The 25,298-nt window shown below is 42.6% G+C and overlaps 1 protein-coding gene across 6 annotated transcripts in view; it reads right to left on the bottom strand.

Annotated features, from left to right (window-relative positions):
• Positions 1-25,298, bottom strand: part of LOC134324454 (plakophilin-4-like) — a 122,887-nt gene that overhangs the window by 72,363 nt on the left and 25,226 nt on the right. Inside the window, exon 1 of one of the 6 annotated variants that reach the window (XM_063006308.1) lies at positions 24,337-24,358. The exons of 4 other annotated variants lie outside the window; for them this stretch is intronic. In XM_063006308.1, the coding sequence (XP_062862378.1) occupies positions 24,337-24,351 (15 nt within the window). In that variant the 5' untranslated portion in view covers positions 24,352-24,358. Of the gene's footprint in view, positions 1-19,741; positions 19,752-24,336; positions 24,359-25,298 lie in introns of those variants that run through there. One more of the 6 variants, XM_063006310.1, reaches the window with a different exon arrangement.

Raw genomic sequence — 25,298 nt, 5'->3', positions numbered from 1 at the left:
GGGGTCTGAACCAGCAACCTTCTGCTTACTAGCCTGCCTACAACTGCCCCATCCCTACACATACACATCCAGTAACGTTCTATTGTAGCGGTATTCTTCAAATATTGGAATATGACTACTGGCAATCATGCTCTAAGCATATGTACACGTTCTAAGTGGTAACTGATTATGCATTAATTCTTGAGTGTCAGTTGATCTCCAGTAAATGAACTTGCATACCATACTAAACCAAGATTTTACCACTTGGGTGAAGTTCAGGATCTTTGAGATGCACCGTTAACATTCGACATTCTACATGACATTAAAGTCTACACGATACCCGATAGCAAAACAGTCCATGGGGTGACTTTTCACATTTAATTCAGTACGCTTTGCTGGCATGATCATATTCAATTATTATTAAAAAGTATTATCAAACAAGGAACATACATCAAAAGAGAAGGAAAAGAAATGAGAAAAATAATAATAATTAACAAATTACATTAAAGAGATCATGTAGAACAAAAAGGACTTTTTCTCGCATGTGTGTGTGTGTGTGCGCACACTGTGTTTAGAGAGGGTCACTCACTGTCCCTCATATTGTGGCAGGCAGATCTATATGATCCTTGTAAAGTGCAGCGTCTCTCTTTTCTCCTAACAGGACGGCTGTTTGTCCTCATGAGAGAGAGATGCTTAAACGGGGGATGAACCTTCATGCAGTAGATTTTTTGTAATTGTTTGTGTTTTAAGATTCTGTGACAAAGTGCAGCTCCGTCTTCACACTGTAGCTGTTGCATAATTGGGGATCAAAATAATTTTGGTCCAGATTGTCCAGCTAATGAACCAGGGTCAACACGGGAAAACGGAGAGCGAGAAGAAACAGAGAGGAAAAGAACGAGGTGCTGCATCATAAACAAAAACAACCGATTTCACACTGCAAGGACAAAACAACAACATGCACCACAAAAACACAAAGACTTACAGAAATGTTACGGCCAAAAGTATGTAGACAAAACGACCCAGCTCACACCTAACACTAACAAATCAATACTACAAAACAAGAGGACCTGTTACGTTCCAGCATGACTGCACCCTTGTGCACACAGCATGATCAATAAAGTGCACAGATTAAACACCAGTGGGATGAACTGGGATGTAAACTGTGAGCCAGGCCTTCTTGTCCAACACTGGTGTCTGACCTCACTAATAATTGGACACAAGTTCCCACATACGCTAGCCAAAATCCTTTGGAAAGTCTTTCCAGAGCAGCTGAGGCTGTTACGGCAACAAAGTAGGGATCGGCATCATGCACCGAGTGTGTGCCCACGCTTCCTCATCTCAACCCTGCCAACAGGAAGTAACAGTGCCCTCCCTCCAGCTAGCCATCTGTGCCCAGTGCTGCAAAAAAAGACCACAATATGTACAATATGACCACCAGCAAACACACACACATGCACACATAATGCTACGACCAAAAGTATGTGGACACCCTCCTAATTATTGATTAACGTGTGAACTAAGGGTGGAACGAATCATGAATCTCACGGATTGGATCGTGTTTCAGGTCAGCAAAAAAAAACAAAAAAAACAATGAACTTTGCTTTTCATGAATTAATCCATAAAGAATTTTAAGAAAACTTAAGTGTGGAACTTCTGCCTACGCTCCTAAATAAAAACAACATTCAAGATGTTTCATGTATAAAAATAATCAAAATAAAACCCAATACGTGTTTGTTGTTCAATTCTTAAAGAATTAGAAAAAAAACAATTAACTTTGCTTTCCTATTTTTAATCCTTAAAGGACGTTAAGAAAATTTAAAGCGTGGAACTTCTGCTTACACTGTTAAATCTTAAATGAAAACAACGTTCAATAAGTTTAATGTATAAAAATTGTTTAAAAAAAAACCTCAATTGTGGTTTGTTGTTGAGTCGACTTGTGGTTGTATCTCGACTCCTGGTTCTGTCCCGGTCACACTACGGTGATGCTGTTTTTAAATATGTGACCATACTGGACGTATGGCTGTGTGTGCTCGTGGTCATATGGCTCTCGTACATACTGTGACGATTTTTTTTTCCAGTTACAGGGAAGCCAAAACACTCCCGTACATGTGATTTAACAGACACGGGAAGCATTTTCAGTTCTTTGTCTCAGAACTCCAGTCACGTGACGCACAGCAGCTTCGTCTGGATCTTTATGCCACTCCGCATCCAGATTTAGAAAATTCTCACTGACGTGAACGTGAGGAAACACAGCAGCATCCAGCGTCCATGCTAGGACTGTATGGAACGAGGTGTCACTAAAGCCGCTCTGAACACCACACTAACGTGACAGGACACAGGAAGCTGTAGGGCACTGACCACACCTTATACCTACCGTCCCTCCACTTAGTCACGATCCATCTACTAATTTACGTTTAGGGTATTTAGCAGATACTTTTATTTTATCCAAAGTGTCTTACAACTGTGAGCAGTCAGTTTAGGATTAACTCTTTCAAGGTCTCACCAAGAAAAGAAATTATACCAACAACAACCAATTAATTTTTAATGACCTTTACCAAACAGTTGAGGTGATCACAACAGCAGTAGATTATTAATTAAATACAGCTTATTTTTACCCAAATATTTAGACTCAAAGTAAGATCAACCAAAAGATTAAGGATTAAGGGCCTAGCTCAGGGGCCCGACTGTTTCAACTCGGCAGTGATGGGCTTGAATCGGCGCCCACTGAGCTGCCACTAGCATCGTCCCATCCATGAGATACGTGTGATTCTGCAGGTAAAATGTGCTCGCGAGCTTCGGCTCATTGACTGAAGTGAAAATGATGAAGCGGCGGATGGTAGCGACTCCCTCGATCTCCTCTTCAAGCTCTAATCATAGTAATCACTCTTCACTGCAGTAATCAGCTCGATTGTAGCGGCTTAATTACTGATTAAAGCGAGCGGCGTGTATTGTGAGTGTGTGCCCACACTTCCACTGTGCCAACCCTGCCAACAGGACGTAGCAGTGCCCTCCCTACAGCAAGCCCATCTGTGGCTTCGCACTGCTACCACTGGCCATTCAAAACCACCATGTGAACCATTCACAACACTATATTGCCAAAAGTACGTAGACACCCTACACGTTTCAGCCACACCCAATGTGAACGGTATGAAATCAGTTCTATGCTTCCAATGTTGTGGCAGAGCATTTTCTGTTCCACCATGTTTGTGGCCAATGTCCATAAAGATGTTGCTTTGGTTTGACGAGTATGTTGTGGTAATCCAACTCCAGCCCAAAATCAAATAAAAAAAGCCAGTTCTACATTATATTCCACCCAACGGTTCATTAGAAAAAAAACATTAAATTGCAATAAACTATATTATCTATTACCCAGAATGCATTTTAATCAGCTGTGAGATGATTGCATGCCACCACTTCAGTCCAACACAATCAGAGCTCTATGGTTCAGTAATAATTAGTATCACTATGAAGAGTCGACATCTGTGTGAGAGAGCGAGAGAAATCACAGCAGAGAGAAAACCACTCCACTCACAAACACACATCACATCTGTGAGAGAGAGAAAACCACTCCACTCACAAACACACATCACATCTGTGTGAGAGAGAAAACCACTCCACTCACAAACACACATCACATCTGTGAGAGAGAGAAAACCACTCCACTCACAAACACACATCACATCTGTGAGAGAGAGAAAACCACTCCACTCACAAACACACATCACATCTATGTGAGAGAGAAAACCACTCCACTCACAAACACACATCACATCTGTGTGAGAGAGAAAACCACTCCACTCACAAACACACATCACATCTGTGAGAGAGAGAAAACCACTCCACTCACAAACACACATCACATCTATGTGAGAGAGAAAACCACTCCACTCACAAACACACATCACATCTGTGTGAGAGAGAAAACCACTCCACTCACAAACACACATCACATCTGTGTGAGAGAGAAAACCACTCCACTCACAAACACACATCACATCTGTGTGAGAGAGAAAACCACTCCACTCACAAACACACATCACATCTGTGAGAGAGAGAAAACCACTCCACTCACAAACACACATCACATCTGTGAGAGAGAGAAAACCACTCCACTCACAAACACACATCACATCTGTGTGAGAGAGAAAACCACTCCACTCACAAACACACATCACATCTGTGAGAGAGAAAACCACTCCACTCACAAACACACATCACATCTGTGTGAGAGAGAAAACCACTCCACTCACAAACACACATCACATCTGTGTGAGAGAGAAAACCACTCCACTCACAAACACACATCACATCTGTGAGAGAGAGAAAACCACTCCACTCACAAACACACATCACATCTATGTGAGAGAGAAAACCACTCCACTCACAAACACACATCACATCTGTGTGAGAGAGAAAACCACTCCACTCACAAACACACATCACATCTGTGTGTGAGAGAAAACCACTCCACTCACAAACACACATCACATCTGTGAGAGAGAGAAAACCACTCCACTCACAAACACACATCACATCACATCTGTGTGAGAGAGAAAACCACTCCACTCACAAACACACATCACATCTGTGAGAGAGAGAAAACCACTCCACTCACAAACACACATCACATCTGTGAGAGAGAAAACCACTCCACTCACAAACACACATCACATCTGTGAGAGAGAGAAAACCACTCCACTCACAAACACACATCACATCACATCTGTGTGAGAGAGAAAACCACTCCACTCACAAACACACATCACATCTGTGTGAGAGAGAAAACCACTCCACTCACAAACGCACATCACATCTGTGAGAGAGAGAAAACCACTCCACTCACAAACACACATCACATCTGTGAGAGAGAGAAAACCACTCCACTCACAAACGCACATCACATCTGTGAGAGAGAGAAAACCACTCCACTCACAAACACACATCACATCTGTGAGAGAGAGAAAACCACTCCACTCACAAACACACATCACATCTGTGTGAGAGAGAAAACCACTCCACTCACAAACACACATCACATCTGTGAGAGAGAGAAAACCACTCCACTCACAAACACACATCACATCTGTGTGAGAGAGAAAACCACTCCACTCACAAACACACATCACATCTGTGTGAGAGAGAAAACCACTCCACTCACAAACACACATCACATCTGTGTGTGAGAGAAAACCACTCCACTCACAAACACACATCACATCTGTGTGTGAGAGAAAACCACTCCACTCACAAACACACATCACATCTGTGTGAGAGAGAAAACCACTCCACTCACAAACACACATCACATCTGTGAGAGAGAGAAAACCACTCCACTCACAAACACACATCACATCTGTGAGAGAGAAAACCACTCCACTCACAAACACACATCACATCTGTGAGAGAGAGAAAACCACTCCACTCACAAACACACATCACATCACATCTGTGTGAGAGAGAAAACCACTCCACTCACAAACACACATCACATCTGTGTGAGAGAGAAAACCACTCCACTCACAAACACACATCACATCTGTGTGTGAGAGAAAACCACTCCACTCACAAACACACATCACATCTGTGTGAGAGAGAAAACCACTCCACTCACAAACACACATCACATCTGTGAGAGAGAGAAAACCACTCCACTCACAAACACACATCACATCTGTGTGAGAGAGAAAACCACTCCACTCACAAACACACATCACATCTATGTGAGAGAGAAAACCACTCCACTCACAAACACACATCACATCTGTGAGAGAGAGAAAACCACTCCACTCACAAACACACATCACATCACATCTGTGTGAGAGAGAAAACCACTCCACTCACAAACACACATCACATCTGTGAGAGAGAGAAAACCACTCCACTCACAAACACACATCACATCTGTGAGAGAGAAAACCACTCCACTCACAAACACACATCACATCTGTGAGAGAGAGAAAACCACTCCACTCACAAACACACATCACATCACATCTGTGTGAGAGAGAAAACCACTCCACTCACAAACACACATCACATCTGTGTGAGAGAGAAAACCACTCCACTCACAAACGCACATCACATCTGTGAGAGAGAGAAAACCACTCCACTCACAAACACACATCACATCTGTGAGAGAGAAAACCACTCCACTCACAAACACACATCACATCTGTGTGAGAGAGAAAACCACTCCACTCACAAACACACATCACATCTGTGTGAGAGAGAAAACCACTCCACTCACAAACACACATCACATCTGTGTGAGAGAGAAAACCACTCCACTCACAAACACACATCACATCTGTGTGTGAGAGAAAACCACTCCACTCACAAACACACATCACATCTGTGTGAGAGAGAAAACCACTCCACTCACAAACACACATCACATCTGTGTGTGAGAGAAAACCACTCCACTCACAAACACACATCACATCTGTGTGAGAGAGAAAACCACTCCACTCACAAACACACATCACATCTGTGAGAGAGAGAAAACCACTCCACTCACAAACACACATCACATCTGTGTGAGAGAGAAAACCACTCCACTCACAAACACACATCACATCTGTGAGAGAGAGAAAACCACTCCACTCACAAACACACATCACATCACATCTGTGTGAGAGAGAAAACCACTCCACTCACAAACACACATCACATCTGTGAGAGAGAGAAAACCACTCCACTCACAAACACACATCACATCTGTGAGAGAGAAAACCACTCCACTCACAAACACACATCACATCTGTGAGAGAGAGAAAACCACTCCACTCACAAACACACATCACATCACATCTGTGTGAGAGAGAAAACCACTCCACTCACAAACACACATCACATCTGTGTGAGAGAGAAAACCACTCCACTCACAAACGCACATCACATCTGTGAGAGAGAGAAAACCACTCCACTCACAAACACACATCACATCTGTGAGAGAGAAAACCACTCCACTCACAAACACACATCACATCTGTGTGAGAGAGAAAACCACTCCACTCACAAACACACATCACATCTGTGTGAGAGAGAAAACCACTCCACTCACAAACACACATCACATCTGTGTGTGAGAGAAAACCACTCCACTCACAAACACACATCACATCTGTGTGAGAGAGAAAACCACTCCACTCACAAACACACATCACATCTGTGAGAGAGAGAAAACCACTCCACTCACAAACACACATCACATCTGTGTGAGAGAGAAAACCACTCCACTCACAAACACACATCACATCTATGTGAGAGAGAAAACCACTCCACTCACAAACACACATCACATCTGTGTGAGAGAGAAAACCACTCCACTCACAAACACACATCACATCTGTGAGAGAGAGAAAACCACTCCACTCACAAACACACATCACATCTGTGTGAGAGAGAAAACCACTCCACTCACAAACACACATCACATCTGTGTGAGAGAGAAAACCACTCCACTCACAAACACACATCACATCTGTGAGAGAGAGAAAACCACTCCACTCACAAACACACATCACATCTGTGTGAGAGAGAAAACCACTCCACTCACAAACACACATCACATCTGTGAGAGAGAGAAAACCACTCCACTCACAAACACACATCACATCTGTGAGAGAGAAAACCACTCCACTCACAAACACACATCACATCTGTGTGAGAGAGAAAACCACTCCACTCACAAACACACATCACATCTGTGTGAGAGAGAAAACCACTCCACTCACAAACACACATCACATCTGTGTGAGAGAGAAAACCACTCCACTCACAAACACACATCACATCTGTGAGAGAGAGAAAACCACTCCACTCACAAACACACATCACATCTGTGTGAGAGAGAAAACCACTCCACTCACAAACGCACATCACATCTGTGAGAGAGAGAAAACCACTCCACTCACAAACACACATCACATCTGTGAGAGAGAAAACCACTCCACTCACAAACACACATCACATCTGTGTGAGAGAAAACCACTCCACTCACAAACACACATCACATCTGTGTGAGAGAGAAAACCACTCCACTCACAAACACACATCACATCTGTGTGAGAGAGAAAACCACTCCACTCACAAACACACATCACATCTGTGAGAGAGAGAAAACCACTCCACTCACAAACACACATCACATCTGTGAGAGAGAGAAAACCACTCCACTCACAAACACACATCACATCTGTGTGAGAGAGAAAACCACTCCACTCACAAACACACATCACATCTGTGAGAGAGAGAAAACCACTCCACTCACAAACACACATCACATCTGTGTGAGAGAGAAAACCACTCCACTCACAAACACACATCACATCTGTGAGAGAGAGAAAACCACTCCACTCACAAACACACATCACATCTGTGAGAGAGAGAAAACCACTCCACTCACAAACACACATCACATCTGTGTGAGAGAGAAAACCACTCCACTCACAAACACACATCACATCTGTGTGAGAGAGAAAACCACTCCACTCACAAACACACATCACATCTGTGAGAGAGAGAAAACCACTCCACTCACAAACACACATCACATCTGTGTGAGAGAGAAAACCACTCCACTCACAAACACACATCACATCTGTGTGAGAGAGAAAACCACTCCACTCACAAACACACATCACATCTGTGAGAGAGAGAAAACCACTCCACTCACAAACACACATCACATCTGTGTGAGAGAGAAAACCACTCCACTCACAAACACACATCACATCTGTGAGAGAGAGAAAACCACTCCACTCACAAACACACATCACATCTGTGAGAGAGAGAAAACCACTCCACTCACAAACACACATCACATCTGTGAGAGAGAGAAAACCACTCCACTCACAAACACACATCACATCTGTGAGAGAGAGAAAACCACTCCACTCACAAAAGCACATCACATCTGTGAGAGAGAGAAAACCACTCCACTCACAAACACACATCACATCACATCTGTGTGAGAGAGAAAACCACTCCACTCACAAACACACATCACATCTGTGTGAGAGAGAAAACCACTCCACTCACAAACACACATCACATCTGTGAGAGAGAGAAAACCACTCCACTCACAAACACACATCACATCTGTGAGAGAGAGAAAACCACTCCACTCACAAACACACATCACATCTGTGTGAGAGAGAAAACCACTCCACTCACAAACACACATCACATCTGTGAGAGAGAGAAAACCACTCCACTCACAAACACACATCACATCTATGTGAGAGAGAAAACCACTCCACTCACAAACACACATCACATCTGTGTGAGAGAGAAAACCACTCCACTCACAAACACACATCACATCTGTGAGAGAGAGAAAACCACTCCACTCACAAACACACATCACATCTGTGTGAGAGAGAAAACCACTCCACTCACAAACACACATCACATCTGTGAGAGAGAGAAAACCACTCCACTCACAAACACACATCACATCTGTGAGAGAGAGAAAACCACTCCACTCACAAACACACATCACATCTGTGAGAGAGAGAAAACCACTCCACTCACAAACACACATCACATCTGTGAGAGAGAGAAAACCACTCCACTCACAAACACACATCACATCTGTGAGAGAGAGAAAACCACTCCACTCACAAACACACATCACATCTGTGTGAGAGAGAAAACCACTCCACTCACAAACACACATCACATCTGTGTGAGAGAGAAAACCACTCCACTCACAAACACACATCACATCTGTGAGAGAGAGAAAACCACTCCACTCACAAACACACATCACATCTGTGTGAGAGAGAAAACCACTCCACTCACAAACACACATCACATCTGTGAGAGAGAGAAAACCACTCCACTCACAAACACACATCACATCTGTGAGAGAGAGAAAACCACTCCACTCACAAACACACATCACATCTGTGAGAGAGAGAAAACCACTCCACTCACAAACACACATCACATCTGTGAGAGAGAGAAAACCACTCCACTCACAAAAGCACATAACTAATCCAAAAATCAGAGATCTGTTCTATTTATCCAGCTTCAAAAACAGAGTTCACACACATGAGGAAGAATTAGAAAATTAACATGTACAACATACGGCCAAAAGTATGTGGACACCAGTCAGTGAGCTTGTCCGACATGCTATTTCAAAATCATTTGCATTACTACAGTTTAATTAGAGAGTTTAATGATAAAATACCTAAATAAAAGAAATGTTTGACGTTTGAATAGCGCTGCCGTGAGGGTGAGACTCGGTGAGAGTGCTTTTTAAAGAAAAAGAAGAAGGAAGCAATTACGTGAAGAAGGAACCCAGACTGGCACATGGCGTTAAAACCACTTTCCTCTGCTCCTGAGGGGAGATCACGCTGTGACGGCAGATCGGCGTCCTCGAGCGTGAGTCAGCAGATTCAGTCCAATAAGAAACCGCGTCATCAGCTTCTACATTCAATCTCATTAAGTGAACTAATGAGGGGAGAGGAAAATTCGATCCACACCTCTACCACCATGTCAGTTCCTTCTAATGATTCAAGCTGTTTGACCTTTCACCTTAAACTCTGTCCTGATCTCTCAGGTTCCTCAATCTTCATCCCACCTTCATCTCAGTCGCTCAGGATTATTAAGGTTCAACGATCGAGACTCACTGCGGCCGCTGATGTAAGCAAAACCACAGCGTCCTGTTCAGAGACGGTTAAATGTACATTTATTAGTTTATTAACTGCTAATGAGGCTCATCTGAGAGAGAACCGTCTTCCTGTCTCTGTAATCATATCCACCTGAATTAGAACCAAAGAGAGAGAGAGAGAGACACACAGAGAGACAGAGAGAGAGAGAGAGAGAGAGAGAGAGAGAGAGAGAGAGAGAGACCCAAGTCCTGCCAATGATGGGTTCTCATGTTCTAATAGCTGCTCTTATAAATCTGATGTTAAAACTACACTAATGTTACAGTGTGGCACCTTGACACAGCTGGAGCTCAGGTGGCACCTTGGCATGGTTGGCGCTCAGGTGGCGCAGCCGTCTATTATGCTGGCACACCAGCGCCAGGATCCAGGTTTGACCCTGACCAGGATAAAGCGGCTGATGAAAATGAAATCAAATGAAATAAAAAAAGAAAACTTGGCTTGGGTCTAAGTTAGATTCTAAGGCCTAGGTTATGCTGGTGTAGAGTTTGGCACGTTCTCTCTGTGTCAGTGTCAGTTTCTATCTCCACTGTTACTAATAAGTGCTGTGATTTAAATTCTGAGATCTGTCAATCTAAATTGTAAGATCTAAGGTCTATGGTACGCTGGTGCATGGAGTTTGGCATGTTCTCTGTGTCAGTCTAAGTTTGTGTCTACACTTACTGTGATTTTAAATTCTAAGATCTTTAGAATTCAGCACAAACAGCAGCGGTTGCAGAAGTCATACAGTCAGCTTTTAGTCGCTTGGTTTAAATGTGGCACCTCTGTGAGAGGTGTGTTAGTGCTTTGCACCCAGTGTTTCTGGGGGAACTGGAAGCACTGCGACCCTGACCGGGATAATGCAAACTGAAAATTACATACAGTGCGGTCCAAAAGTCTGAGATCACACATGTACAGTTCAGTGTTTCTTAGTATCACGACTGAAAAGCACTTTTGAAAAAGATCAATTTCTTTGTACAAAAGTTCAGACTTCATTAAATCTTATTTATTTATTTATTATTTTAATTAAAGCACATTTAGAGTTTGAGCAGGCGGGTTTCATCTACTCATTAAAAGCTTGTTTATCTGCAGCAGTTAGTCATCTGTAATAAACACACGACCAGAGCAAATATTTCAGAAATAATACAATTCACGTCCATTTCTTAAAAATTTAGGAGATTTCAATCTGAATCCCATCTGTGCTATTGACCAGGCAGGTGCCACACAGACATGATCGTATGCTGCACCTATGGGAGGGATTTATTTATTTATTTAGGTTTTAACACCATGTTTAACACATACACTGATCAGCCATAGCATTAAAACCACCTCTTTGTTTCTACACTCACTGACCATTTTATCAGCTCCACTTACCATATTTCTCTACATACCTTTTAACCTGCTTTCATGCTGTTCTTCAATGGTCAGGACCCCCACAGGACCACCACAGAGCAGGTATTATTTAGGTGGTGGATCATTCTCAGCACTGCAATGACACTGACATGGTGGTGGTGTGTTAGTGTGTGTTGTGCTGGTAGGAGTGGATCAGACACAGCAGCGCTGCTGGAGTTTTTAAATACCGTGTCCACTCACTGTCCACTCTATTAGACACTCCTACCTAGTTGGTCCACCTTGTAGATGTAAAGTCAGAGACGATCGCTCATCTATTGCTGCTGTTTGAGTCGGTCATCTTCTAGACCTTCATCAGTGGTCACAGGACGCTGCCCACGGGGCGCTGTTGGCTGGATGTTTTTGGTTGGTGGACTATTCTCAGTCCAGCAGTGACAGTGAGGTGTTTAAAAACTCCAGCAGCACTGCGGTGTCTGATCCACTCATACCAGCACAACACACACTAACACACCACCACCATGTCAGTGTCACTGCAGTGCTGAGAATCATCCACCACCTAAATAATACCTGCTCTGTGGTGGTCCTGTGGGGGTCCTGACCATTGAAGAACAGGGTGAAAGGGGGCAACAGAGCATGTAGGGAAACAGATGGACTACAGTCAGTAATTGTAGAACTACAAAGTGCTTCTATATGGTAAGTGGAGCTGATAAAATGGACAATGAGTGTAGAAACAAGGAGGTGGTTTTAATGTTATGGCTGATCAGTGTATGTGTCATTTAATAGCAGAAATAGGTATAGGTAGGTTTATTTGATCTTGTCTCTATATTTTTGTCCATTTGATATTTTTATTTATCTATGGGAGGTGAAGGTCAAATAGGTTCCTAATTGCTGCTGCACTTGCGGCCTCTGCTGGCTGGTCGAGGCGTCTCCACTTTCAGGGTCGGTAGGAAAAAGGCAAAAGAATGTAAAAATGATGTGGTGAAAAACATGAATACAGAAGTATTTTTATTAAGCGGTCTCAGACGACTTTACCACACGCTGCTTCTAAAGTCTCTCAGTTCACTTCAGGCTTTATGGTGCGTCTGAATTTCTGTTTGAGCCTCAAAATGTATTTCTGTGCTGTTAGTTTGATGTAAATAGGCATTACAAGCACTAATGCTGCACTTCTGTACTTTCCACTAAATCCCTTTAGAATTATTGCTAATAAACCATTCTGCAAATAAAGTTCATTACACTGAAATAAAAACAGAGCGAGTTACACAGAGAGATTTGAAGAATTGAGTGAATCTGGAGGAAACCAGCTGGAGACTCGGTTCCTCACTAAAACAAAACGAAAGCTCTATTAATCATCTCTGTATGAGGTTGCACAGACATTATTTTGACAGACAGCGACACTTCCTGCCTGGGGGTTTGTTTTTAAGTCCCATTTTTCATTATGAGCACCGAGGAATTCTTTACACCAAATCCACTGAATTCATTTCGGCTGTAATAAAGTACATTTCATAGTAAATCATTTTAGTGTTTGTTTAGTTGTATACACCGGTGAGCCAAAACATTAGAACCACTCGCCTGCAACGCATGGACTCCACAAATAAATGTTGGATCAGGTACCAGGATATTACCAGCAGGTGGATTATTCTAAAGTGAATTTAGGTGCCATCTCTTTAACAACTATACAATGCACATGTAAACCGATCAGCCATAACATTAAAACCACCTCCTTGTTTCTACACTCACTGTCTATTTTATCAGCTCCACTTACCATATAGAAGCACTTTGTAGTTCTACAATTACTGACTGTAGTCCATCTGTTTCTCTTCATGCTTTGTTACCCCCCTTTCACCCTGTTCTTTGCAGTGACACTGACATGGTGGTGGTGTGTTAGTGTGTGTTGTGCTGGTATGAGTGGATCAGACACAGCAGCGCTGCTGGAGTTTTTAAACACCTCACTGTCACTGCTTGACTGAGAATAGTCCACCAACCAAAAACATCCAGCCAACAGCACCCCGTGGGCAGCGTCCTGTGACCACTGATGAAGGTCTAGAAGATGACCGACTCAAACAGCAGCAATAGAGGAGCGATCGTCTCTGACTTTACATCTACAAGGTGGACCGACTAGGTAGGAGTGTCTAATAGAGTGGACAGTGAGTGGACACGGTGTTTAAAAACTCCAGCAGCACTGCTGTGTCTGATCCACTCATACTAGCACAACACACACTAACACACCACCACCATGTCAGTGTCACTGCAGTGCTAAGAATCATCCACCACCTAAATAATACCTGCTCTGTGGTGGTCCTGTGGGGGTCCTGACCATTGAAGAACAGGGTGAAAGGGGGCTAACAAAGCATGCAGAGAAACAGATGGACTACAGTCAGTAATTGTAGAACTACAAAGTGCTTCTATATGGTAAGTGGAGCTGATAAAATGGACAGTGACAGTAATTGCAATAATAGTAATTAAATAAATTTGTACGTGAGGCTTTAAGTTATATCTTGACAACCACAGTGGGACCAGATTGTAGAGAGTCACAGAACAGGAAGAATCTCAGGCACCTTTAAATATGAGTCAGGTAAAAAAAAATAACACACACTTTTTGTGTAGCAGTTTTTTACCACATACAAAGCAAAAGCACAAACCCTGACAGTAACCAGCTGTGCTTTGACAGTAAGAATGAGTGCTGATGGCTCGTGTGTCGAGTCTTATAGATGCACATTTACAGAAAATGATGATTCATTATAAGACAGAAGAGTTAGAGGATATAAAAAAAGCCAAACTATCCCACTGATACACACAACACACACAAATCCAACAGGTCTCACTTGTTTTTGCAAACCAGAGTCTGTTTACAGGAACGCGTGGTATGAAATAAAACCAGTCAATGAGATCGGTGGGCCTGTGAGAGTGAGAGAGCTCTCAGATTCTTGGAAAACATTTCTTGGCAGGGAATGCGAGAGAATGGCCGTCTAAAAGCAAGTCCCAAGTGTTTGTAATTTCTCTAAATAAAACCCTGAATCTGGCTCACTTCTCTCCTCAAGATTTTTATTGTCATGTACACAGTAGAAATGAAATTCTTACTTTGCTTGTAACACCGTGTAAAGTTGAGTAAGGTAACAAGCAGTTGGATTGAGATGCAGAGTTAGATTACTTTACAAAAAATTTATAAAACAAAAACAGCTGTGATAATAAATAAATGTGCAAAGCAGCAAGTCATAATACGGCTGTAATTATTGCACAAAATGAAAAGAATACAAACTTAATCCACTCTAAAAACACTTCACAAACAGTTTTAGCCTAGTGGTTAAGATACTGGATTAGTAATCATTAGTAATAGTTGCTGGTTCAAACCCCACCACTGCCAGGCTGCTACTGTTGGGCCCTTGAGCAAGGTCCTTAACCTTCAACTGCTTAAACTGCTGTATACTGTAGGTCGCTTTGGGAAAAAAAAGCATCTGCTAAATGTCATCAAATTGACAAACTGCCACATAAATGCAGATGAAAGAAAACCAAACATACACCTGCAGAAGAACCTACAAAAGTTCAAGTCAATCTGAAACAGGCTGGAAAAAGCCATCAAGGCCAAACCTCCACCAATCAGAAAAAATTCTGCAACAATACACAAAAACACTGGCCATATCCACCCTGGATAGAACCCTGTTCATCATGGTGTATCACACTGACTCGGTTCTGCTGCAGTTAGGGGTCGCCACAGTGAATCATTCGTCTCCATCTTACCTTGGGGGTGAACCAGCCTATCCATTGGGAGATGCACTTGCCAGTGCACTCTCAACGCCTATCCCAAGCCCAGATAAATATAGGTTGGTTGCATTAGGCACCCGGCGTAAAACTGTGCCAAGTCTGGTATGTGAACCAGATCCACTGTGGTGCCCCCTTTATACAGGAGCAACCATTCAGGGTTCTTTAGGGCTACCTTCGATAGGCTAAATTAAAATTGCTTAAAGAATAATATGAGAGGCTGAAATGTACAGTGTTTCTTATCAAACAAAATGATACAGACACAAGCACGCTGTTCTTATGTTAATGTACATACAACGTATGCACTAGCAGCTGAGATCAGACGGGCCAAAGACGGTTCTCTCTGGAGGGCTGCGCTTTTGTTGGGTTATTAAAGTGCCAATTAGTAAACAGCCTGTCAATGGGCTGCACATAGACTTAAAAAGGAAGTGCGAAAGCACGGCGAGAAAAAAACAAAACGAATCAGCGGTTTTATCTCAGACGCGTCTTTTTTCCTCTCCTTTTTTTTCTCACACACTTTTCTCCCCGACCCATTACAGCCGTCATCATCTCCATCCAAAACGTCCACCCGTCACAAACTTCCTCTCGCTCATCTCCGGGTTTTATTTGCGTCTCGCACCCATGCACCACAGGCCGATTATCAGCCGGAGCTAAAAACGATGATGATGACGAGGAGGAGGAGGAGGGGGCCACCTGCTGTGAGGAAAACATCACAAAAGCAATCTGCGCCTCTCCTAAAGAAAGGCTGTCGGTGCTGCAGGCAGTGCAATCACACCCGCGCTAGCATTCAGAGAGGACGGGAACGCGCTGCCTGATCGATGGCGGGCGGCTCTGAGGAGGGTTAGCCTCAGTGTGCAGGGCTTTTATTTCTGTTCTCCAGCAGGAGACACACATGCTGCTATTACTGAAGAGAATGAGGTGGGGAAACGAGTGGGAGCCAGTTTTACCCCAAACCAGAATCCGTGAGGTATATGGATTAGTGCTTATGTTAGTGTGTCACGTGACTAAACACCTGATTCAACTCATCCATCAGGGATCAAACTCATGATTAGTGTTGAGTAACATTGCAATCTTATTTCACTATTTCAATCTATGTACTTGTTTCTGAGCTGTTTTAATCTGACAGCACAAAACTAGTCTGTCTTACCAGTTTTATCCTGGTCAGGGTCACAGTGGGTCTGATTCACTGGGTGAAGGGCAGAAAACACCCCAGAAAGGTCCCCAGTATTTTCTACTAATTTGTGGTAGCTCCAGTTAACCTGACAATGTCTACGGACTTGTAGAAGGAAACCGGAACACCCGAAGAAAACCCATACAGACACAGGGAGAACATGCTAACTCCACACAGAAAGGACTGGAACAGAGGCTCTTATTGTTGTGAGGTGACAGCGCTACCCACTGCGTCATTAACCCACCTAAATCAACCATTTGACTGCCAACCGTAAGCTTGGTGGACATACCATTCCAAACCATTCCCTTTGTGGCTAGAACAGCCTCCTCTACTCCGAAGATTTCCATAAGCTTTTGCAGCGTGTCTGTGGGAATTTGTGCACATTCAGTCAGTGGAGTATTTGTAAAATTAGGCACTGAGGTGGACGAGAAAGCCCAGTGAGCCCAAATACTGTAAGCAGTGTTTCCAGACGTCTTTAGTGTTCTTGCAGAAATGTAGTTTCTCTTTTTGTTCCAGCACAACCACATGCAGCTGGAACTCTTTATATAAATCCTCACCATCCTGGTCTCTGACGTCTTTCTGTCTTTGTTCTTGCGAGTCCATTTCTGAGAGCTATTTGGCTCTGAATCGGGCGGCGCTATCGAATCATCTAGGAAGCTTTGTGGAACACGTTTTAATGTTCAGCATTTATTCAGAGATTTTTGTGATTGCTGTAGCTCTGGAAACATCTAATTTTCGAGACACGTCTGAAGCCACTGGAACACCAATGTAGAACGTCGTTTACTCGTTTACACCAAAGGAAAATGTAGGCCAGCCAATCCACTTTGTGTGTTTTAGCAGGTCGGATTGTTTTTGTTTGATTTTTAACGCCATGTCAGCCGTTATGGCTGTTATTATCATGGCTGAATAAAAAGTTCCATCTTTACAAAGTCAAAGTGAGAGTCGATGTGTTTCTTTATCGGAATTCTTTATCGGAATTCTTTATATGGATTTGGGTGTTTGAGTAACTGTGAGGGTGTGAGGAAGTTTAATCAATTTTTTCCAAATCTTATATCGTGTTTTTAAATCCTATTGCTTCTAAGAATTTGTGCAGTTTTTTGGGGGGGACTGAGGTGAAGACCAGACTTTCTTTGTAGTTGTAGGAGGTCTGATTAATAAAAGCATTTAATGCCGCAGTGCTCTTCGATCTGTAATGCAATGCAGCACATAAACCGCTCTATTTTCCTACTTAATTAAATGTGTCTCTATCAATTATTGCCTAAAATGTGGGGTGTTGATAGGTTAGGACTCAGACTGAGCTGAAACAGACCAGCAAGCATGAAGCACGTCATGTGGAGAACTGCAGAACTTGAGCTTATCGGCGGTCAGTGACCCGATTTGACCCAAATCAGCAGCGTCACCGCAGTCAGAGTAAGAGCAAGTGCAAGTTACTTCAACCATGACATTCCTACTGACCACACTGACCAAAGCACCGTGTACGTGAGAAAACTTGCTTAAAAACCAAGAGATCCAAGAGAGAGAGAATCCTCTGATTGTATCTGACCACAGGAAATAAAGTGTTCGGTTCTCTCAGAAGAACAGTAATACTGACCGGTATAACACCAGAACAGACACCATCAAACAGGAGTGAAACACAGACGTACATAAAACAGAAGGTGGATGTGGTTTAGTAGTGAAAAGCGAGGTCGCTCACACCAGCTGCATGAGAAAAGCAGCTCCCTGGTGTATCAGTACTTCATAATAACCTCTATAATAATAATAATAATAATAATAATAATAATAATAATAACTCAGTACGTCTTAAATCAATTTTGTTATTTATAATAAATAATTTTTTGCTTCCCTTAGTTGTTTTTTGTTCCCTCAATTCAGAGAACAACGACCTTGTGCTTGATTTCATGGACCTTGTTTTACACAGATTTCACAGATTTTTAGAGAAAGGAGCCACATTTCACAGCAGTCATTAAATTACACTCATAAATTGAAAAATAGAACAAATGGAAGCTACTATACACAGCACAGCTACCTTAATGGTCCAGCGACGGTGCGAGGCTTCATGTTCTGTCTTAAATATGAAAATATTTAAACACAAACCTTACAGTTTAAATTTCACAGCAAATTGCAGATTACACGGGAAAAGGCTCGTTTTATGGTCTGTGATGCAATTTTCACGGCCGTAAATGAGGTAGGGCCTTAGTCATTACAATATCTTTGCTGCTTGCAAAAATGACTGCAGACTAGCATCTGGCCCGTCCAGCAAAACCAAAATCCTGGTCAGGGTTATGAAAACCGGGTGCAAGGCCCGAGACTTGAGTGTTGAGAGGTAGATTTAATAGCCTTTAAGTAAAAATAAATATCATGTAATTTAGAGAAATACCCATTTAGTCTTTTGCCCCATTGTGTGTGCGCACTAAATGCCTGCAGGAATTCTCAGAATACCAACTTTTAGCCAAATGTTTGTGCAGCTGCAGAGCTCGCCGTGTCCTCCACATCACTTTAACCACAGAGTCCAGCTAACTGTATTCGATATGGAGCACAGTTACGAGCACTACCTACAGTGCAGTACACAGATGCCCTGTCCGGCTCGTATTCCTGCCCTGCGCCCGGTGTTTGTGGGTGGTGTCGGCCCGTCTGTGACCCTGATCGGGATCGTTACACCCCAACCCCCATGCAGGCCTGCAGTCAGAGAGAAACGGAGCTCTGCAAATAACGTGCAGCAATGCCTGGAGGGAAAAGGAGCCACAGATTTGGGTCAAAACGCACCACGTGATTTCAAGTGTGAAAGTATGAGAAGTGCAAGGAGAGGAAGAAAAGACTGTGGAATAGTTACCGTGCAGAGCAGCCGTGGAAAAAAGCGCCTTCACTTTGTCCTTTTTAAAGTAATCCTCTTAGAAAAGACAGCAGGGTGGGTTAGCATGCTCTGAGCGAGTGTGTGTGTGTGTGTGTGTGTGTGTGTGTTTCCAAAGCACAGAGGAAACCAGGTTGCTCTGGACTTTGTAAGATCGTCCTAAAGACCTGAACGCCGTTAAAGACAACAGCCAGAGTAAAGCATGTCACTCACCCGCCGACTGGAGACGACTGGAGTTACGACAGATCACACACACTACAGGACTGTACCAACACAACGGCTTTATGGGGGAGTCCTAACTTAGACAAACTACTAGCTAACATTGTTGAGAGCCTAAAAAGGGGGACAGGATGTTTTTAAGCTTAACTTAGGATCTCACCTCCGACCCGCCAGACATCGTTCAAACAAAACGTCTCTGGATGGTCAGGACCAAACGTTGCTAGTAGTGCATTATAATAAATTCTTTACTATGTGTTACCTAAAAGGTCACAACTGAAAGTAGTGAAGAATATTTAATACACACAAAACAGATCAGTGTTATAATGATGTACTGCAGCTGCTACAGAATAATGTAATACACGCCAAGGTGAAGGAACTAGAAGGTAACTTATAACCAACCAAAAATGTTCAGAAAGTTTTTTCCCTTTTAGGTTCCCATATTTTGGGGTCTCCAGAGCACTGGAGCACTGCTAAGTTTTGAACCCCAGATCTCAGCTGTACTAAGTTTGTGTACTTTAACACTACGCCACCCAAGCACCCAAATTCTAACGGTGAAATAATCAAAATACATTTTTCCCAACCAATACTGTGACTTCCTGAAAGTGGGACTTCCTGGATGTAGTAATATGGGGTCTGATTTTTAGCCTGACAAGATAAACTGAGTGATTTTAATTTAAAGGTGGGAGGGTGAAGAAAAGCCACTGTACGCTTCCTGAAGGTGGAGCCCATAATTCGGTGTCCCAAATTACACACGTCAGCACTAAACAGCACGTCCAAATAATGCAATACAGATGAATTTGTTACACACAATACCATTTACAAACAAATACACAGCTTACCACTTAACCACTTCTAAACAATGTCTGCATGAGTAAAACATTTCAGATAAAGGTCAGGCAGCGTCTTGTTAGTGAGAAGAATCAAGTACAAACTAATCGTATTATTTGTTGAGTATACGCTGCATAATGTACTTTAGCATTCGATGAAGTCACTGAACAGGAGCTAAAAACAAATAACAGCATCAAGAGACAGCAAATAAAGTGCAGCAGGGCATGGAAACACCTCCAAGAGAATCAAATCAAACAGTAAATCTACTTTAAAAACATTCACCTTCAAGACTAGGCTTGTTTATTAAAGTTTAACACGTTTTGTGTATGCTGTGGAATAAAGTCCATCAATGTTGGGTTGGGGTTCCAATTTAAAACACCAGGCACAAATCTACTTTGCCAGGCTACTTTGGATTTGGAGATAGATAGTAGTAGATAATAATAGATAGCACACAGAGGTACCAGGTTGTGGTTTTGTTGATGTTCTTCCCAGGGTCTGGTCTGTTAATCAGACTGCAGGCTATACACAAATATTGGGTTTTCTAAAAAGCCAGCCAGGTAAACAAATCAGCTTTCCAAAACGTTCTGAAAGTTATGCAAATAATTCATGTGAACGATTTAGAAGAAAAAGTTTTTGGTCCTGGGAAAGTGCTTTTTAAACTTTAACCAAACAAAAAATGTATTTTTAAACTATAATAAATCAATTTCCATTTCTAACAGCCAACAGCTAATCTTAGCACTGAGAGTGGAGGCATGATGGGAGAAATTTAGTCCGTTTCAAAGCTTCTTGGTGTGCGATTACTGGCTAACAGACATTTTATTACGCTGAAATGTGTGTTCTAAATGGCAACTACTTAAAGTTATGGCATTAATGTTGAGTTAAACTTGTGGTACAGATAACTAAGCAACAGTGTTAGAAATTGTGCGTTTAGATCTGAGCTGAGCCACCGGCAGGCGTCCACACAGACAAAACGGTCTGTGTTTAAAGGAGGGAAGGTCGGACGTGGTGTCTTGTAGTTGCCGCTGCAATATGCGATCTCCATTACTGGTGGGGGGTTTAGACACTTAATAGATTAACGCCATATGATTTAAATCATTTCTGTGTATAAAAGTTTCCCAGTCATGCTAGGTTCAGAGTGTGCTGTCCTGGTACGGGATGCATCTAATGATAAGGCTGCATAACACCACTGTTGTGGGTAACACGTGGTGTTCATGTGCGTTAAGATTTTAGCAAAACGCCGGGTTTTTCCACATGGCTCTGATGTGTGTGATATTTGGAACACAGCTCTTAATTCAAACATCATCTGTTAGCTGTTGGAAAAGAATATAACAGACAGCATTGATTGAACAAAGACTTATTGTTAGTTATAGGTCACCTACTAATATGGCTCTATTTCAGTTCCGACCAGATGAACAAGAAAAGTCAGTGAACAATGTTTAGAATTTTACATAAAACTGTTGTTGCAGCTCAAAACAGTCAGAATTGCTCAGAATTGTTGCCCGTCTCCTCAGAAATTGCTTAGTAAGGCAACAAACGGGGAACGTTTCCTGCTGAGCCATCGTGCTACCCTGCTGTGTGCATAGTAAAAAGCTAAAAAAGCTCAAATAAAGCAGCTCATCTGCACGTTCGTTATAGAGCAATTTTACAGTGTTAATATGTTCTGTTCTGTCCAGCTGGTAAAGATCTACCCACGGTATGAGGAAACGGGTCGAAGTGGACGAGTGTTTAAGTGATGTTGGATGTTGTACGTCTCTCTCATTGTGCTGCGTGGATCTGACAACAGCAGATGTAATGAAGCATTAAAGCATCTCTCGCAGCACCGCCGCCAGTCCCGCGATCTGCTTTTTCTCTGGGCCAGGTGACTAAATATAGCTGCACTGAGACCCGTTAAAGGAGGCTGCGAGTCCATTCTGACTCAGAACAGTAATGCATGAAGCTGCAGGAGAAGCAGGAAGCCTTCTAGAAATGTAGCGTATGTGTTTTAATGATTAAAAACACAAAACAAATCATAATACAAAGCAGTAGGCAGCATTAAAAAGGCACAAAATTAATCTTATCATCAAGCAGAACAAGAAATTTAAATTGTCAATCACTGCAGAGATGAGAATAAGAAAATAAAGAAAAGAAAAGTTCAGTGTAAATAAATCGTAAACAGAGCAGCTGTTTAAAATCTGACTCAAAAAATTTCGAGAAGAGATCTAGATCATTACTGACACTTTGTTTAATACCATAAAAATGGGAACACGTGGCACTCGGGTGGCAAAGCCGTAAAAAAAAACTGCTAGCCCACCAACGCTGGGATCCTGGGTTAAAATCCTCAGCAATGCTATAGGCCGGTTTGGTGTCTACATGCATTACATACATGATTGGCATACGATCAACCATTCATCAACCATCGTACAGAAACCATCGTGAAAGCTCTTACGATGTAATTTTGCTGATTGTAATATTTACTTTAAAAAGATAATTCAACCCGGTCACATCTGAGTCGATTCTATCAGCACGTTATATAAACTCCTGGTTCACTTTAGTAAATCGGAAGCGGTTCTTACTTGTGATGTAGATGAGAACAGAAAACGTTACAGAGCCAATCAGAGGCAAAAGTTTATTCATTTAATGTAAGAGAGTCACACAAAATGTTGTGTAGTAGCTGGTGTTTATTTAAAACCACGACATTTAATTAATAACAGTGAACACGGAGAGATAACTGAGAAGAGAAACTTACGCTTCACATAAAAACGAATCAACTCATGAATCAATGAATCACTTATAGCGATACTGTGAACTCTGCGTCTCTGTAACTGCGTCTCTTTTAAAGGCACACACACACACACGCACGGCTCCGGTTTATCTTTACTGTGAGGCTCTTTTTAAGTTTATTTACTGCTAACCCCCCCCCCCCCCCCCCCCCCGATCGGAATCGGCTATCGGCCGATGTCCCTGAAAGGAGATCGGAGATCGGAATCGGTGCCAAAAACCCCGATCGGTCCATCTCTAACCAAGTTTACTGCGATATTTCAGATATCTCATGCAGTACATGATAATCTGCAGCTAAAACACATTGTCATGTAGACTCAGGCGCTCTCAATTCCCCTTATTCCTGCAGGCACGAAAGATGGAAATCTAAAGCGACAGGCAGAAAGCAGAAGGATTAAGTGTGTAACGTCTGTTCAGCATAACACACACAGCTTCTCGGGTCAAACCGAGTGGGCGAGAACTGAAACGAAATTAAAGCATTAAACAGTGAAGAAGAAAAAAAACTTCTGCAGACTCTAAACGCTACAACAGAACAGAGCAAGTGAGCCAGATCCAAACAGACCAGGCACTCACAGATCCATGTTTGGGCATCAGACAAACCCAAGTGACCACTGGGTCCAAAATGTATAAATGAATAATGAGTGCATAGAAAGAGAGAGAGAAAAAAAGAAAAAGCATGAGACTGACCACAATGACTGATAAAGAGCATGAGAAAGATTGTTTAAGCAGGATGGGGAAGGACCATGCATCAGAAAGCATTAAAATGAACTCACTCTGGCAGAACTCATCTCTAGTAGCAGAACACACCAACATATTTACAAGAGAGGAATTCCTCCAACGGATCCTGAGCCCAAAATCACAAAAACCTCGCGCACAAGAACCCAGCTTCCTGTCACACTGATGTCGAGGCACCCGTTCCAAATTCTCGCTCTCTTACTCGCTACCCACATCACTCCAGCCTTTGTTAAACGACGAGAGGGATTAGTTTACGGCCGAGCTGAAAACGCTGGAGCAAAAGCCAGAATTCCCAGAGAGCCACGGTGCATGACGCCTCCCCGTTCTACTTATTCCTCACCCTGTTCTTACAGGCTGCTGAGGGAAACGGCTCTCCTTCCCGAGGAAGAAAGGAGGTGGCACGGCTAGGTGCTTGCAAATGGACTGCTACTTTAAGTCAACAACAGGAAATTTGGTTCAGTGCCGAAAAGGAAGACGAGGTCAAATGGGAAAAAAAGACTTGTTCTGTTAACCCCTCTCGCTCAGTCTCTGTGTAAATAAGATGGGACTCGGTTGCATGGTGCAGACAACGTTAGTCACAGTTTCCTCCAAAACGCTGCTGCCACTCTCACTTTTCCTTCCCAGTCAACTCCGGCCAAAACACACATCGGCCGTGCGGCCGCCGGCGACTGAGGATTTATGAGCAGGGTGCGGCTGGAAACACGAGCTTAAAATTCATTCATGTTACAGCTCTAGCAAAGCCGGCAAAATCTTAAACATGAAGATCGTGTTAATGAGAATCTGACCAGATATCTTCTAATGAAAGTGTTAATCAATGCTTCTACACTGCATGGACAAAAGTATTGGAACACCCCTTTTAATTACTATATTGCTAACAGGTATAATAAATCAATTGATTCCAACTTTGCAGCAACAGTTTAGGGAAGGCTGTTTCCTGTTCTGGCATGACCGTCTCTAAAGACATGAAAAACCACAGTCTATACGTTTGACTTTACCGCTC

Source organism: Trichomycterus rosablanca, chromosome 12 (assembly GCF_030014385.1).
Source record: "Trichomycterus rosablanca isolate fTriRos1 chromosome 12, fTriRos1.hap1, whole genome shotgun sequence".
NCBI classification, from domain to species: domain Eukaryota; kingdom Metazoa; phylum Chordata; class Actinopteri; order Siluriformes; family Trichomycteridae; genus Trichomycterus; species Trichomycterus rosablanca.
This window is presented reverse-complemented; position numbering and strand designations above follow the sequence as displayed.